The sequence below is a fragment of the Telmatherina bonti genome, assembly GCF_933228915.1.
Source record: "Telmatherina bonti genome assembly, chromosome: 5".
NCBI classification, from domain to species: domain Eukaryota; kingdom Metazoa; phylum Chordata; class Actinopteri; order Atheriniformes; family Telmatherinidae; genus Telmatherina; species Telmatherina bonti.
Genome location: NC_136623.1, coordinates 27,608,163 through 27,625,663, shown reverse-complemented (window position 1 = coordinate 27,625,663; position 17,501 = coordinate 27,608,163). Strand labels below are relative to the sequence as shown.

The following is a 17,501-nucleotide window of genomic DNA, read 5'->3' as shown; positions in this document are numbered from 1 at the left end:
CTCATCCATTACTCCTGCATCTGCTTACCCAGTATTTACAATAATACAGTTGATATCTCTTTTTAAATGGCAATCTACAGCCCTCATTAAATTTTATATCACTCGTGAGTAGTGCCTTTGAACATATCACACAGGGGGCAATAATAATAAACATCAATGTAATTATAACATTACATAATAGTAATAAATGCTCTGATATGACCTATAACTAAGTTGCAACAGTCATAAATCTTGTAAAACAATTAGAAATCATGACTATTTGGAATTTTATAATTTCACACAACACATTATGCTGCACCAAAACTGCAGGAAGAAACAATATTTATAAAGTTTGAAGCTATTAAGCAGTCTTGGCTACAGGCCATTAATTTTTTTTTATTTTATTTGGTTATTCGACAGTAGCTGTAAAAAAAACACACCCATATACAGCTTAATGTAGTGTGCACGTGAGATGCCAAGACATGCAGGCAAGAGGCTGTTATCTGTTTGACCTCTCCTGAACATTAACAGCACCCAGCCAAATAAAGACAACTAATTAAACCAGAAATTAGTGTTTTTATTCTCAAAATTCTCAAACATTTTCTAAACTAAGCATTTTAGTGCAGAACTCATTTCCTTAAATATCAGTCTACAAAAACAGAAGAAAAACTTACGTCCGAAAAGATTCCTGTGATGAACTGTTCCACAGTTATAACTTCAGACAAATCTGTAGTTTGTAAATCCTAACCCAAGAACTCGGCACAATCCGTAAAGGAAAGTGTGTGCATTTAATTGTCTAACAGTTTAACTGTATAATCCGGTATCTTTCTGTTTATTTGCCAAGTCCAAAGAAAGATGCAGAATAACATGGGAAGAATGCATACGAACATAGTACACTGAGCGGACTCTAACCTGGCTAAGGTTAACCATTAACAGGCAGGTTGGATCTCAACTACCTCTTATCCAAAGGATCCAGAGTCATTGACTCATTATGCAATACAAAGTGTTGTTTACTATTGATACACCACAGGAATGACAGGCTATACTTCAAGGTTTAACAGTGCTGATTATGACCAAATCAGAAGTCTTTGTAAACTGCAGATTTATTTATTTTATGAACTGCAAAATATCAGATTAAAAGTTTATATGTAACGCATACAGAAATTTTGTGAATGACTTTTTATTTTCATGATGCATCAAAGACTCATGAAAGTGTCAGAATTTGTATTTTCCAGGTGAGTCGTCTTCTTTGAAAGTAAACAGAACTGGGCTCTGTGGAAATGTGGGACTGGGTTTGGGCCAGGCTCGACACAGTGAGCCACTCTATCCTCCTCTCACTCTCTGTCTCACCCCAACATTGCACTCTCCCTCTCTCCCTGTCCCCTCTCAAACATGCACAAAGAGGCCTTTAGGAAAAGCCTTGTCTCCCACAGAGTTAGAATCGGCATAAACAGAGAGAGAAAGAGGGGGAAAGTAAAGGAGACGAAAGGAATGAGAAGCAGGAAACCCTGCTCTGGCACAGGGGGGCAGTAAGTGCTGTGCTGTTACAGGGACTGAGTTACAAATGGACTCTGTCTCACAAACACACACGGTGAAGGCCTGCTAATGGACCTTTCAGAACAACTCTCTTCCTTTTGCTTGACTAAGCAGCATTAGGATAAATCTTTACCTCTAGCTTTTATCAAAACTATCTTATAAATCAGTTATCTTTTTAAACTATGGCTTTATATTAACTATGGTCTAATTTCACAGAATTCAAAAAGGCATACTTTTTCCCTTTTCTAAATGATAAATTTAACAGAATAAATAGGTTTGTGCTCATCAAGGATCAGAACATTTCAGCTACTACAAACAAATGAAGGGAACACAGGACAAAGATTAAATCTAAACTCTACTGTTCAGATTGAATAGCTTTTTGCAAAGAAACAGCTGTGTTTTATTCCCATCATGTTAAGCCATGCGTGCAATGTTTTTAACGTCTTTAAACAGATGAGATATCACTAGAAACCTAAGTGAAAAACAGACACCTGTAAAGGGAAGCTGACATCCAGCCCACCAGTCATCATACTTTTACCTGCTAACCTCTTTAACAGATTAGCTTTAGTGTCTATACATTAGTGTGTACATCTGTGTGCAGTTCCACAGTGTGTGTATGTCTGGTTGGCTCGTACAGTATATGACCTAAATACAACTAAGCTCTCTCAGGCAAAAGGAACTTGGAAGACACAAGTCAGACTTATATTCAAACACATGAAACTGTTTGTTTGCCAGCACGGTTTTAGTTACACAAATTTAAAATTTGTTCAAGATAAAATTAAATAAATACCAGTAAATGAACTGCCTGAATTGAAAGCTGCCTCCAAAAGGAAGGGAAAAGGCATCAATTAATTTCAAGACTTAAGCTAACTTTAATATGCATCAAATTATTCTTGATCAGATTAACACAAACATAGCTAATGTATTCATAAAGAAAAGTTAAGTTGCCATATTTCAGTTTAAAGCTATTTGTGTCAACACTGCTCAGGCACATAGCTGATTAGTGTTTTCTTTCCTAAGGGGAAAGAAATAACTGTCAGTGGCTGTATATATCCTAGCCCTGGAAACAGTCAGACATTCCCATCCTCAGTGATCTGTGGAATATGTTAGTGTAAACTCTAAAATGCTTCGTCAGCACCAGGCTCACCAAAACGAATTCCATTTAAAACCTGTCTGATGAACTGCTGCCAGTCCTGCATATTAAAAGCAATATAACATTTAAAATCAAGGCAAGGCTAATTTATTTGTCCAGCACAATTTATGTCCAAGACATTTCAAAGAGCTTTACATTAAAACAGTAAAGCATTACAGCGAGGTGCAGAGAGCATTAAAAGAAAGCTTTTTCAAGAAAAAAAAAAAAGGTTAAATAAAAAAAATTTAAAAAAATTAAAAAAAAAAAGAGGGAAAAAAAATGCAATGAATAACAATAATAGTGTTAATTTATACAATGCTCAAAACAATAAAAGGAACAAGCGAGACATGATGTCCCAGATGTGCTCAATTGGATTCAGATCTGGGCAACGGGCGGGCCAGTCCACAACATCAATGCCTTCGTGTTGCAGGAACTGCTGACACACTCCAGCCACATGAGGTCTAGCATGGTCTTGCATTAGAAGGAACCCAGGGCCAACATTATATGGCCCCACAAGGGGTCTGAAGATCTCATCTCGGTACCTAATGGCAGTAAGGCTACCTCTGGTGAACACATGGAGGGCTGTGCAACCCTCCAAAGAAATGCCACCCCAAACCATTACTGACCCACTGCCAAACCGGTCATGCTGGAGGATGTTGCAGGCAGCAGAACGTTCACCACGGCATCTCCAGACTCGTCACGTCTGTCACGTGCTCAGCGTGAAGCTGCTTTCATTTGTGAAGAGCACAGAGCGCCAGTGGCGTATTTGCCAACCTTGGTGTTCTCTGGCAAATGCCAAAAGTCCTGCACGGTGTTGGGCTGTAAGCACAACCCCCACCTGTGTACGTTGGGCCCTCATACCACCCTCATGGAGTCCGTTTCTGACTGAGCAGACACATGCACATTTGTGGCCTACTGGAGCTCATTTTGCAGGGCTCTGGCAGTGCTCCTCCTGTTACTCCTTGCACAAAGAAGGAGGTAGCGATGCTGCTGCTGGGTTGTTGCCCTCCCACAGCCTCCTCCACGTCTCCTGATCTACTGGCCTGTCTCCTGGTAGTGCCTCCATGCTCTGGACACTACCCTGACAGACACAGTAAACCTTCTTGCCACAGCTCACATTGATGTGCCATCCTGGATGAGCTGCACTACATGAGCCACTTGTGTGGGTTGTAGACTCCGTCTCATGCTACCAATAGAGTGAAAGCACTGCCAGCATTTAAAAGTGACCACAAATCAGCCAGAAAGCATCAGAACTGAGAAGTGGTCTGCTGTCACCACCTGCAGAACCACTTCTTTATTGGGTGTGTCTTGCCAATTGCCAATAATTTCCACCTGTTGTCTATTCCATCTGCACAACAGCATGTGAAATTGATTGTCAATCAGTGTTGCTTCCTAAGTGGACAGCTGGATTTCTCAGAAGTGTGGTTGACTTGGAGTTACATTGTGTTGTTGTTTAGAAGTGGTGCAATAAAAATACATGTTTTTCCAGACATAATGAATGATCGTGATTAATAATTGTAATTAAAATATTGATCAAAATAATCCTAATTATTATTTTGGTCATAATTGTGCAGCCCTACTCTTGGGAATATAAATAACGGATTACCATTTAAAAGATACTGATATTAAAAAAATAAATTTAAGAATTTACATTGTACTGAAAATGAGAGATTTTCTTTGTACTGCAAGATCTTACCTTTGACAAAAGAAGGATTTATTTTAAGCTGGTCCACAATATTGCTGAACCTTTTCTAACACTGAACAGAGCATGCAATCTGTTTAAGAAAAAATGTTGTGACAAACTCAATGAATATTGCTAAACTTTTTTTTTCCACCTAATAAAATGTTATGCTATATAGAGAAATATTTGTCTGTTAAAAGAATGACTTCCAATCACAAAAACTTTATCTGCACCCATTTAACAGTCACATTTTTATCTGATAAAACAAAGATACACTTCAGGATTACATTTCTATGGCCAGAGATAAGATGTCAGGGTTTATTTTTCCAAATGTTTGAAGCAGGTAGGTGGAACTGAATGTAAAAATATCCTGAAATAACCTGATTATGGAAATATCCAGGTACAAGTACAAAGGCAGAAAGTTCCCTTCTCAGTAGGTCCACATTCATGTACCAGACACACACCCACTGCTGCATACGTTTCTGTCATTCTAAACTTAAGATTAAGTCCACTAAAGCCAAAAGAATTGTTAAATGCTCAATGTCCCCCAAATGTGTTCATGAAGAAGCTTACACTGAATATCTTGTCTATTATCCAGAAAATCTTGCACTAACTAGCTGTAGCTTCAAATTTGATGACTTTTGATTTTATATTTCAGACTGTGTGATAAAAGAGAGATGTTATAGGGTCATTTGAACTCTGCATTTACAGAATCTGTTGGTATTATAAATGCAAAGATGAAAGCGTACATTTAAAATCATATATGTAAAGGCACCTCCAGCTGCAACCAGCTGGCAAAACCATAGAGCTCAACATGCACACACTAAAATTTAATGAGGTTCTCTTTTAACTACAGCTGTGTAGCTAAAAGCAGGCAGCCATAAGAAAATGTAAACTTAATGGAGGTTAAAAAGAGAGAAAAAGAAAAGAAAAAGAAAAACATTGCTCAGATAAAGATGGCTTCCATCTGCAATGTTTATGGTTTAATCACAGCGATGACCTTGGATCCTCAGCTCCACTTATCCTTAAGCATGACTCTAAACCCAGTGGTGCAAAATAAAAAGTTTAGTATTATTTTCATTTATATTTTACTCACAGCACAAAATTCAATCAAAGCTGTACTGCAATTCTGAAGGTTATTTGTCTGTGTTGTATCACATAAATACAAATAATAAATTCCATCATTCTATATCTCATTGATCCAAGATCCTAACTTCAACATATTAAGTATTATTTGGAAGACAAACTAATATAGATTAAAAGCATCAGCAAGGACTACATGTTTAATACACCTTCCAAAAACACATGCCAGCCACTTAAGACTACATCTATGCTCCTATTGTGCAGTGAGCATACTTTAAATGACACACATCCTGGACACTCAGCTGCTCCACTCACACGCATATACACAATCCTGCTATCTAGCTAGCATACCCATTGGGTGTCATGGTGTCCCCATGGCAACCTATATTTACCCCACTTGACTGCAGATGAGAGCAGACTTCAGTTTAGCAGCAGCTGTGGGGTTGGATACATTTACACAAAGGGTGATGACTCCAACCCAAGAATGTGTACAAGGACAGCAAGTAAGGAAGAGATAAAGGAGGAGATTGTGAAAGAGGTTGTTTTGGGAAGGAAGAATATGAAGACAAGTGAACTCAGAAGTGTTTGTTGCTGCTAGACCAGCCACACCATCTCTGAATGCAGCATATGCCTTGACGCTCATGTTACTGGCCATGTGGTTTAAAAAAAAAAAAAAAAAAAAGAAAAAAAAAAAAGAAAGAAAACACCCCACCCAATAGCAATGCAAGTAAATTGACTCTTAATGCCAGCCTGCCCCTCTGAACTTGCTGCGAGCTCCTGCTGCGACTCTCAACTAAGGAGCAGAGCACAGCACATAACATGCTGAAATTAAACTCTTGAAGACATGACATCCATCTTCCTGCACAATTTAAGTCAAATTTATGATGACCTTTTTAAGACAGTACTGTTCATTCAGCTCATCCCTCTGAAGGAGTTGCCACAGCGAATCATCACTTGGATAAATTGACACGTTTTACGCTGGTCGCCCTTCCTGACGCAACCTTCGGCATTTATCTGGGCTTGGGACTGACCCGCAGAGAACTAACCTCCTCGGGGCTGCAGAAGAGTGGGAGAGCAGGGCTTGAATTGTGACCAACAGGTCACAAGACAAGCGGCTCTACCACCTGAGCCATGTCACCCCCAATAAGGCTTACTAGAGTGTCAAGAGGATTTTTCTTAAAATATCAGGACAATGTACTAATTTTATCAACAGGAATGTAGACTAGCTATAAAAAAAAAAAGACATAAGGGTGAAATCAGTCAGTACGAAAATAACATTTCACACCTACAGGAGAAAAATCCACTTCCAGTAACACCAAATCACACTATCTGACCTCACCACATGATCCCTAGTCTCTGCTGTTGTCTGCTCTTATGACCAGGGACAAAGAGACAAACTGTCACAGTTTAATACAAAACATGGATGCAAATAATTTTCTATAAATAGGAACAGGAAGTTGACTTACTCCAGCATCTGCTCAGCTGGGAAAACAACATGTCTATTTTTCATCATGAGAACTTATTCAAACACACTACCAGTACTTACAAAAAGTTAGGGATATTCAACTTTGTATATGATGAAAGAACGTATCTAAAATACACTAAAACCTTTAAGGGTGAACATTATTTGAAACCCTCTAAACTCCTGAATGCACATGTGTTTTACATGTCCAATTATTTATTAAGCAACATGCTTCTCTAACAAGATAATTAATAAAAAAATAAAGCTAAATAAGTTTCTGAACCATGAATCTACCACGGAAATGTTCTGGTTCCATGACAACTTGTATCTGAACAGTCCTCTCAATCACACTTTTCACACCATCAAACCAAGATTACAGTAATACAGAACAAGATATTGACATTTTATGTTACGGTAAACCCACCACTGTTTTAAGCTTTTATGTTAATAAATTGTTCTGAATTATGGAATTACTTTTGCACGACTCCACTGAAATAGCATACATACATGACATCAGTATTGAATATCCCTAACATTTTGTGAGCAGTGTAAATACAGGCCACATATTGCATGCATTACTTTTTCGTGTATACAGCAGAAATATCAATTTCCTGTTTATTCTTCCTTTATCTTCAAATAGTTTTTACTAATAACTTCTTCTCACATAATATTCATTTGTCTGGAGACACTTGCATAAAAAGAAAAATTAGAGCCCATGAGACCCCGAATATAAATCACACACCTCTGCAATTAAATCACTGATAATGTAGGAGCTCTGATCAACAATCAACTTACTGATTCTTTTATTTTATTTAAAATATATTAAGTGTTAATGTCAAAGTCAGTGTTTAAAATGTTATGCATGTAAATATTTTATTTTGATCAAAACTATTACAGCTACAGGGGGAGTTTCTTTTCATTTCAAAAAGAAATGAAAAGATGGGTATTAAAGTTTGCCAAAGGCGAGAAAAGTGTGGTATCCAATATGGCACAATGCATCAATAGGTGGAAAAGTAAGAGAAAGAGGAATATGGAAGATTTATGAATGGATAAGAGAAATAAAGAGAGGAGACATGCAAAAACACCACAAGAAATCAGACTAATTAATCTGTTCTCTATTCCCTAAGCTGCTTGTTCAATTAAAGAGAGAGAGCTCCCACTGGAGAGGCAGCAGAAAAAACACTTATGTTGCCTGCAGTAATAGCTGCTGGAACACCTTTTACTGTACACTGCCAAACTTTACTTGAATAGATCTCACACACACAAGTGTAGAACATCATTAAAAATCAAACCAGTATAACTTTATATGAATCCAGCAAGACTGAAATATTTTAATTTTTTGGATTTATAAATAAAGTAATAGAAAGATACATCTTAAACATCCCTACAAACAAAGAATATACTTGACCTAGCGAGCCTTCACAGGTCTGAAAATGATTTCCTAAAAGCGTTTCTTGCAGCTAGATCTCAATATATTGGTGATAAGCAAGTTATTGTTATGTTTGCAATTTAGATGGAAGCTACATAAAAGCATTAAAAGATTAAGTAAAATCTCCACATCTTGTACATCAAAAAACCCTTGCAATATAACTAATGGCACGTTAGCTGGCGTCTGAAGAATCCATCCAATCAGCCCATATACACATGCAGCCCGTCTGTCTTCCTCTCTGACAAACACACATACCACAGTGACTAACATATGACAGCAGGCCTCCAGAAATACATCTGCGTGGCTCATAGCAGCTGCATCAAAACATACGCAGTCTACTGCCAATACTTGACTTTGTCAAATACACAGACAGCTCTTTGTTGTTAAAGGTGTCTACAAGGGCTTCCGTTCAGCAGACACAGAGGTTGGCAAACAGCAGACCTGATAGCGTAGCTGGGGCAACAGGGCAATAATGTTTATGAATACAAGCAGTCTAGATAGCTGACATTTTTCAGATATAGCTAAATATGACTAGAGTGAACAAAACACCAGCTCTGCTTACAGTGACCCATTAATTTAACACATTTTTACGGGCCCTAAAACAAACTCCTACTTGGAGTACCAAAAAGATTAACTTCTAATGAATTCTAATGAATGCTGCACTTTATTTTATTTGACTTATTTAAATTTAGAAGGTTACACCATATTTTTATCTGGTATGCTCAGTCAGTTTGCACTACTGTACAGTCCTTAGTCATAAAGCAACCTTGTGGGAGCCCTACATCCACACCCTCTCTATTTAAAAACAGGATGGCCTGTGAAAATGGATGCAGATATCACCAGATGCACACTGTAGCGGTGCCAAAAACACATGGCTTCAAGAACACTCTCACTTGCCTGCCTCAAATTTCAGAGGACTTCACTCCTAACAATTTATAAAATAAGCTTAAATATAAATAAATTGTATAGATTTCCAAGTAAAAAGGAGACAGAAAGAAAGGGAACTCCCTTACTCAGCAGTGCAGTCATGATGGCTGACCACACGAACCTGCAGCTGGAAAAACACAGCAATAATAATAATCCTGAAGCTTTCATTTTTTTCTTTTAAGATATTCTCTTGACTGCAAATATATATCCATATATGAAACAAACAAACAATTAAAAAAAAACACCATAAAAATCAATGATCCAGCTGGGACAATAGACAATCTATAAACTTATACACACTTCCAGTGGGACTTTATGCCTCCACAGTGCTCTCAGGACAGTCTGACTAGCTAGTCATTATCTCTGGGTGTGTGCTGAGGATAAACAGACAGAAAGCTGTCCTGTCATTCCATCTCTTACTGCATTCAGACGATTATATATATATATATATATATATATATATATATATATATATATATATATATATATATATATATATATATATATATATATATGTATATATTTCAAAATTCAATGGGCACATGAATTTTTGGAAAAAACTAAGTAGGCAACTGTGAAGCAGATGGCAGCACGTGTCAATGTATTGATGTTAGTACAGTGGGAAAGCTTTCTTCTGTATACATTTTTTCCTTTTTTCTTTGAGACCCTTGCAAAATTTAGAAACAGGAAACACACCATGTCTGTTTGAAAATGTGTCTGCCTGTGGGAGGTTGGGGATGGCTGATTATTACTGGGGACTAAGCCATGTGACCAAAGTAAACTCACAAGGTTCTGACGCCTCACATGATCGTCTCCCCACAACAGACAAACCAAAGAACAGAAATTTCCTATTAAGCCTAAAGAGGCCCAGAAAAACACTTTAAACACACACACACACACACACACACACACACACACACACACACACACACACACACACACACACACACACACACACACACACACACACACACACACACAGGAAAAAGGAGAATTGTTGTGAATTCAAAGTTTACTTGAGTGGTTTCTCTTCAAGTCATCCTCCATTAATTCATATCAGTTTTTTACTTTGTTATTGCTCCTTGATGCAAAGAACAACAACAAAGAAAACCACATTAATAAGAAGCTTGTCCCCTAAACCTCATCCTGCACACACACAAGTCCCAGGCAGGCAGTCGCAAACACACAAACATACCAGGTCCAGACATGCAAAGGAAAACATCAGCATGCTAATTAAGAGTGTGTTTTAAGCTGCAGACTTCAAAAGACAGGGTTTTTAACAACTTAAGTCTAAATGCAATTAATTCACAATGTTCCAGCTCGTACAGCGGAGTAAACACAAGACCTTTTCACTCAGAGATGGGAGTTTCTCACAGACAAAAAAAAAAAGCCAGAAATGGTCATCTTGGCTTGTACATACTGACTAAATAGAGGCAGCACAACAAAAGCAGTTATGTGTAATCTGAGAAAGCAAGTCTGCGGGTTCTAGTCCTGGTTCTGGATCGTATTGATCAAAGTGCAATATTGAAACTGATTTTGTTGGAGGACATGGGAACATTGACCCTGCAGCTGGATGGTTTCACACTACTTTGGCTCTTTGTTATCCACAAATGAAGGCCAAAGTCAGGGTGTACGAAGCTCTGATGAGCACCCACTACTCAGATTGCAATAGTCAGGTACATGAGTACTTCACCTCCCACAAAAGAGCAGTCCATTTCTTCACCCCCCTTGTGCGTCTGTCCAGTGACCACGCTGGGACGGTGAGGTTGTTAACAAGATTTTTTATGAGCTGTGTTTCATTAGGATTATGCTATGTAGTAAAGTTGCTACACCCTGTGTGATGACGAAAGAGCGATCTACACACAAAAGAAATCGTCATGGTAATTTATACGGAGACAAATGTCACACACTAACTGGACACAATACCATTTTGGTTCCAGTGCCAGCAGACTCTGCAGCCAGTTCACTTTGTAATTTGGCCAAAAAGCTCTTGAGCGTCTAGAATCACTGTAATTAGGAGTATCAAGTTAAAGGGTTTGTTACTTGAAAGATCAGAGGAGGAAAACACCAAACCTTTGTTCATGTAAGGACAGTTTCTAAGAAAATCCTACAGGTAATGCCCGTCTTCTTCATTACTTTAAGATGTTTTTAAACATACAATATATGTATATTGAGCTATTATATCATACCTCCAGTATGGAGAAGATGGCATTGTTCAGAGTCCTTAGATTCAGTCACAACCACTAAAAGAAGCACATAATGATGCTTACAGAGGGTCACATCCAACCAATGAGTGACTGATAGCCACTGACAAAACCAGCAGATGTTTTTGTGGGTATAGGTAAACCAGTCAAAACCCTCCAGACAACTAGCACTGGTGTGTTAATTTTTCTGCAAATGATTAGAAATTCAGGAAATGGACAGAAACATAGACAGTGACTTATTTCAAATTAAATATACACTTGACTGAACTGAAAACTTTTCCCTCATCTATCATGTTAACATGTGTCACTTGCAAAGCCTGCCATTAAATATGGACACTAATGCTATATTATTCAATTCCAGTACCCTCAGAGATATTAAGAGTTGTTTGTTGATATGCCGAGAAGGATGTTTGTTCTCAGCATGTGAATTTATGTGATCTATGAGAGGGAAGCAAAAATGCAAAACAGTGACACAGTTTTGTTTGACATGTTATAGGTAAAGCAGTTATTTGATTAAACTAATACAGGCAAATAAGACTTTGCTCTTTCCAAGTGTTTCACAAAAGATGTGTTGAAACTCAGGTGGGCAGTGCAACGTCAACACAGCATTCTGATCACATGTTGATGAATGATCAACGGACACAAACTAAAGCAACAACCACCACGCCTAAACAACCAAAAATAATAGGCCCACAAGGACAGCACAAACTACTGTAGAGCTTGTTGTCCCAGCATGAGGTATTTCTCAGTTTTGCTCCTCTACTGTTCATGTTTATTCTGTGTTAGTGATGAAAAGTCCACCCTGCTGGAACTCTGTGTTGTCACTACTGGCTGCATGCTTTCTGATGCCATGCAGCTCAGTGTAGCCCAAATTATCACTACATTTTTACCTTGTGACCACTGAATATAATACAAAAACTACTCAAAAAACAATTTAGGTCAACCTAACTTGAAGTTGATGAATCTTGTAATGGGATTATAAGAAATTTCACCCAGCCTTCTTTCAGTACCATTGCTCTGTGGAAGCACTGGTACACATGTCTCTTTTAAATATGTTCGTATGTCTGTATTTTTGTTTGTTTTTTAATAAACCTAGAGTCTTAATAAAGAAAGAAAGTGTGTATGTAAAATGTATATCCCTTATATACTGTTCAACAAGACATTGTGACAAGTGAAAATCTGAGCTGACAGTTTATACAACAGCGCGAGGATTCATAATGCTGTGGAAATATGACGATTAAATGTGTCTAGTTTTGTTTTTATCTTACATTAACATTAGTGGGATGAATATACATGTCATATAAGCTTATAGTTGTTTTTAGTTTACTTACCCTGAAGGCGGTTTGGAGGACTCCGTCGTCATCGCAGTGATTAAGAAGTTGTTCAGACAAGCGGGGTTCCCAAATTCTGCTGCTGCTTAGCTATCCATAACGTTTTCACCTGCCGGCGAGCACATGCAACGTGAATTCATTTTCAAACGCTGTTTAGCATAAACTTCCCACTAAGCAGACTGGTTTAAATTCACAACTAAAAAGCGGCAGATTTCCAGTTGTAGACTCAAACCAAACAAAACCCAAAAGCTCAACAAGTGACGGTGCGCAAACGGTGACCTGAAGAAGCGCAAAGGCAGCTAAGAGTCGGTGACGGCTAACGACACAAAAACAGACACATGTTCACACTTTTCACTTACACGTAGTTCAAGGTGACGATGGCAATTTCACTGAGTCATTGTCATAGACTGCACTGCTTGTCAAATCCACTTGATTTAATCTCCGTGTCCCTGTGAGTGAATTACCTTCTATTTTAGTCAAGTTAACGAAGTACATTAGCGTTACAATGACCATTTCCGGTAAGGTTTTTCCAATTAAAAGATATTAAACAACTCTACAAGTGGGTCTGACACAACTAAACGTGTTATCTCATGTAAAAGTAAGAATAAATTGGTAAAACTAATTACCAGTAATATTTTCTTCCTTTTTTAAAATTATCTTTGGGATGTTTGTAACTATGTGCGCATATACTAACTTCATAACTGCAATAATAACAAATTTGAGTTAACATCCATTATTATTTGTTATTATTAATGCTACAACAATCTGGTTAAATCAGTGTATCTTCAGCATTTATGGCTGTTGTAGCCTACTTGTATGACCTTGACACCTTCTTCATAAAACATGAACAGTTTGGACAGAACAGATGTTATAACCTAATATTTTTATATACAATCTATAGTTATAACCTACAAAGGCAGATGGAAAGATGAGATTGTGTTGATGTAGCATGGTAGATTAATATCAATTAGTATATTTAGTAGCGTACATTACTAATTGCATTCATTTGCACTTAAGGGTTACCTAGATAAAGGTAGGCTGAATTTTTGTTAGAATTTGTTGTGGCATCTGGAATGGACCAGCCAGTGGTAATAATACTAATAATAATTTAAAATATTAATAAGAAGAATCACAATCAGCTTCTGGCTTGAAGTGCTGGGCAGGAGTCAGGACCATGTGTTTAATTGAATATATACAATATTTCTGTGCCTGATTTTCAGTGTCATATATAAATGAACATGTGAAAATTCACATTTTGAATTATTGTGATTTAAATTTTCTCATGCCGGATTAATCATAACATCTGTTAATATGCTATCAAATAGAGTAAAAAGGCGTCTCAGAGTCGCCTCTTCTTCCTCAGGCGGCTCAGGTCCTTGGATGTCTGCAGTGACCTACTGCAGATGTTATGTCACACAGTCATCGCAAGTGTGATGTTTCACACTGCTGTGTGTTGTGGTAGCAGCATTACAAACAAGGACTGTCTGGGCAAACTGGTCAGGAAGGTTTATTCTGTCCTAGGCAGAACTCTGGACCCTGCCAGAACTGTGGTGGAGCAGAGGATGAGGAGAAAACTTCAGGGTATTTTGGATGATAAAAAAAAAAAACATCCCTTCCGTGATACACTGGCAGGTCAGAGGAGCAGCTGCAATGAGAGACTGATCTCTCTTTGATGCAGGACTGAGTGGTTCAGAAGGTCCTTCATTCACACAATTACTGATTAATATTAATATTCAATTTAATTTAATCTATATATCTCTCTATCTCTCTATCTATCTATCTATCTATCTATCTATCTATCTATCTATCTATCTATCTATCTATCTATCTATCTATCTTATTGTATTCGTTTGGTTGCATGAGTAGTGGAAAATATTCCACTTTTATTTGGTATTCATAATAGTGATTAACAGCGTAAGTACTTTTTGTTTATTTCCTTTAATAAAAACAAATGTGTCTGAAAGGCTTTGCGAAACTAAAGCCATTATTTAGAAGGCAGTAGTGCTATTTTCCGGTTTTCTCTACGTGCCGACGTTTAACTTGACGCAGATCTGTAAAGCCCTCCTTCTTCAGGAGATCTCACGCCAATCATCCTCACCGGGAACTTATTGAACGCCAGCTGGAGAGCCGCAGCACACGCACGACATCTGCACTTGTTTATGTACAACCAAAGTCAGCCTTCAGAGCTGAACTTATAGATCCTCGTGGATGCTTTGAGTTAAACAAAGCATTCGGTTGTGTCCGCGCGGCCACAACAATACCTCATTGAAATACAATGAGAATTCAAAACTTATTTCCCGCCGTGCTTTATGTATTCAGGCGACAGCAGCAATGACATGTCTCACCACAAGAGGTCACTGTTGAAACTTTTTTTTTTTTTTTTTTTTTTTTTACGAATGACAATTTTAAATAAGTTAACTCTTTCATGCGCAACATGTGTCAAAAAGTAACACGGATACGTGTTTCCCTTTCTAAATCTTTTAAATAAATTAATTATTTCAGAATTTAAGGTATTCTAATATTATTATATCAAATTTTTTGTTATAAAAAATCTTTTGTTTTTCAGTTATTGAATGAAAAATATTTAGCACAACCTTAATACAAAACATGAGTCAAAAATGACCCATATCCATTTTTCTAAACATATTTAATCATTTACTATTCTAGTTGTGCAGTAATTATCTTTATTTTTGTTTTAACAGAAATAATTTTTATTTTCCTTTCTGGCTTTACGAACAAATACAGCTATTGTATTTGTACACCAAGTTTATACACACATATTTACTGCACTGTCTGATATAGAACTGTGAGATGAGGTCAGGACAGCACCTTTTGCATCTACTACATGTAAGTATTGTTTCCTCCACTAAGGTTATTTTTTCTGCTGGCCTTTATCTGTGTCTTTCTGTTACCAACTTTACGCAAAAAAAGATAGATCTGGATCCCGGCTAAATGTTGGATACTGTGATCCAGATTGGGAAAGATATCTTTAGAAAGATATTTAAAGATGACTTGGAATATTCGTTTATTAAATGAAATAATGATAATAATAAAAAGTCAGCCATCATGAAATAAGCTGCGAAAGGAATGTGGGTTATTTCACCCATATTATGCATTAGAAGGAGTCTGCATGTTGGGCATCAGAGGGTTAACCAGATAACAAGAAAAGACAATGATGATAAATTTAAGAATGATAAAATTTAAAACAATGTAAAATATATGTAGACTAAAATAAGTATCTAAAAACAGCCTCCTCAATGCCAGGACAGGAATTTCATGATGGCTATTGTCCACAAAACAGTATATGGTATGCCTCACAGCCATAATGGCCTCAGTGCCCCAACAGTCAAATATTTTTCATCTGGCTGTATATTATCCTGTCAAGGCAGAAGCAGAATAAATATAATTATGGAAACAATTTAATTTAAATATCAACACAATAAATAAAGCTTTGCCTGTATGGTTCCTCATCTCAACTGATCAAAATGGTTGAATCTTCATTCAGAGGTTCATGCTACAGACCTTCAAAGAGAGTAAAGCTTTTGATGATAATTAAGGAAGAGGTTTCATCAAATGAGGATCACATCTCTGAAAATGAGTCTGAGTGACTTTAAAGAAGAGGTTGAGACTGAGCATCACCTACTTCCAAAAGCAAGACAAACCACATGACTTGCCCACCAGCACCCAGCCCGGTACCAGCACATGTCCATCAGTACTTAGCAAGTCCTAGAAAATGTCTAAACTTGGTTAAATCGCTGTGTTCTTTTCCAAGACATGATCACCACATGGTGGAAATGGGGTGAGGATCAATATGATAAATCCAGGGCCAATATGGATGGCATATGATGTGAAACTTTAAGTCTTCTTTTGAGATTTCATTCAGTATTTCATTCAGAAAACCATTCTGGATTATAGTAATTTAGATTAAAGGCTATTTATTGGACAAAGATGAAAGAAGATGGACTGAATCCACTAACATGCCCCCTTTGGGGTTTTTATCCTTGCTCGAGCTTTCAAGTACAGAGAGGGTTCAACCGAATCTCTTTGGGATGAAGAACCTGACAGTGAACATTTCATTCTGTGTCATGCCTGTGCAGTAGATATATGTCTGACATGTCTGGTAAAAAATAGTGTGAGTAAAATTCCTAATCTTGTTGACAACAGTGAAGCCCAAGTGGCTTTATACGTAAAAAGACAGAATTTGAGGCCTGGTTCCACCACAAGAGGACACCATTGCATTATGATTTTTTTTTTTTTTTTTTTTTTAAATAATGAGAGTTTTAAGAACTTGTGAAAAAAGAGAATGCTGAAAAATACAAGATTTATAAAAATTACAACAATGAAATATATATGTAGACTAAAAAAATGCATCGGCAACAGCTTACTCATAAAAAAAACATCACCAAATTATATTTTAATGGATTTACTTTATTTTTGTTTATTTCTGCAATAAATGCTACCAAGTAATGTAAACAAATGCAGTGAGTTATTACTGCTCACAAGATTATTAATGTGTTATTTTTAACTAATGGGTTGGTGAAATTTAAAATACCCTAAAACATTCAGTCTCTGTCATTTATGATCATATCTGTATCATTATAAGATCAACTTCAAAATAAAATTCTTAATCATTGTTATTTTGTGAAAGTTTGTCATGTTTGTTTCCTTTTTTGTCTCTTCTTGCTTTTGTAAAATGTGTTATATTTACTGTGCAAACTGTGAGCAAAAACTGTGAAT

At 37.1% G+C, this 17,501-nt stretch overlaps 1 protein-coding gene across 1 annotated transcript in view; it reads right to left on the bottom strand.

Moving 5' to 3' along the window:
* Nucleotides 1–13,245, bottom strand: part of cobl (cordon-bleu WH2 repeat protein) — a 40,924-nt gene extending 27,679 nt beyond the window's left edge. Inside the window, exons 1-2 of the mRNA XM_079241147.1 lie at nucleotides 13,124–13,245; nucleotides 12,765–12,873 (exon numbers count right to left, since the gene is read on the bottom strand). Coding sequence (XP_079097273.1) covers nucleotides 12,765–12,796 — 32 coding nt within the window. The 5' untranslated portion in view covers nucleotides 12,797–12,873; nucleotides 13,124–13,245. The remainder of the gene's footprint in view (nucleotides 1–12,764; nucleotides 12,874–13,123) is intronic.
* Nucleotides 13,246–17,501: the final 4,256 nt, after the last annotated feature.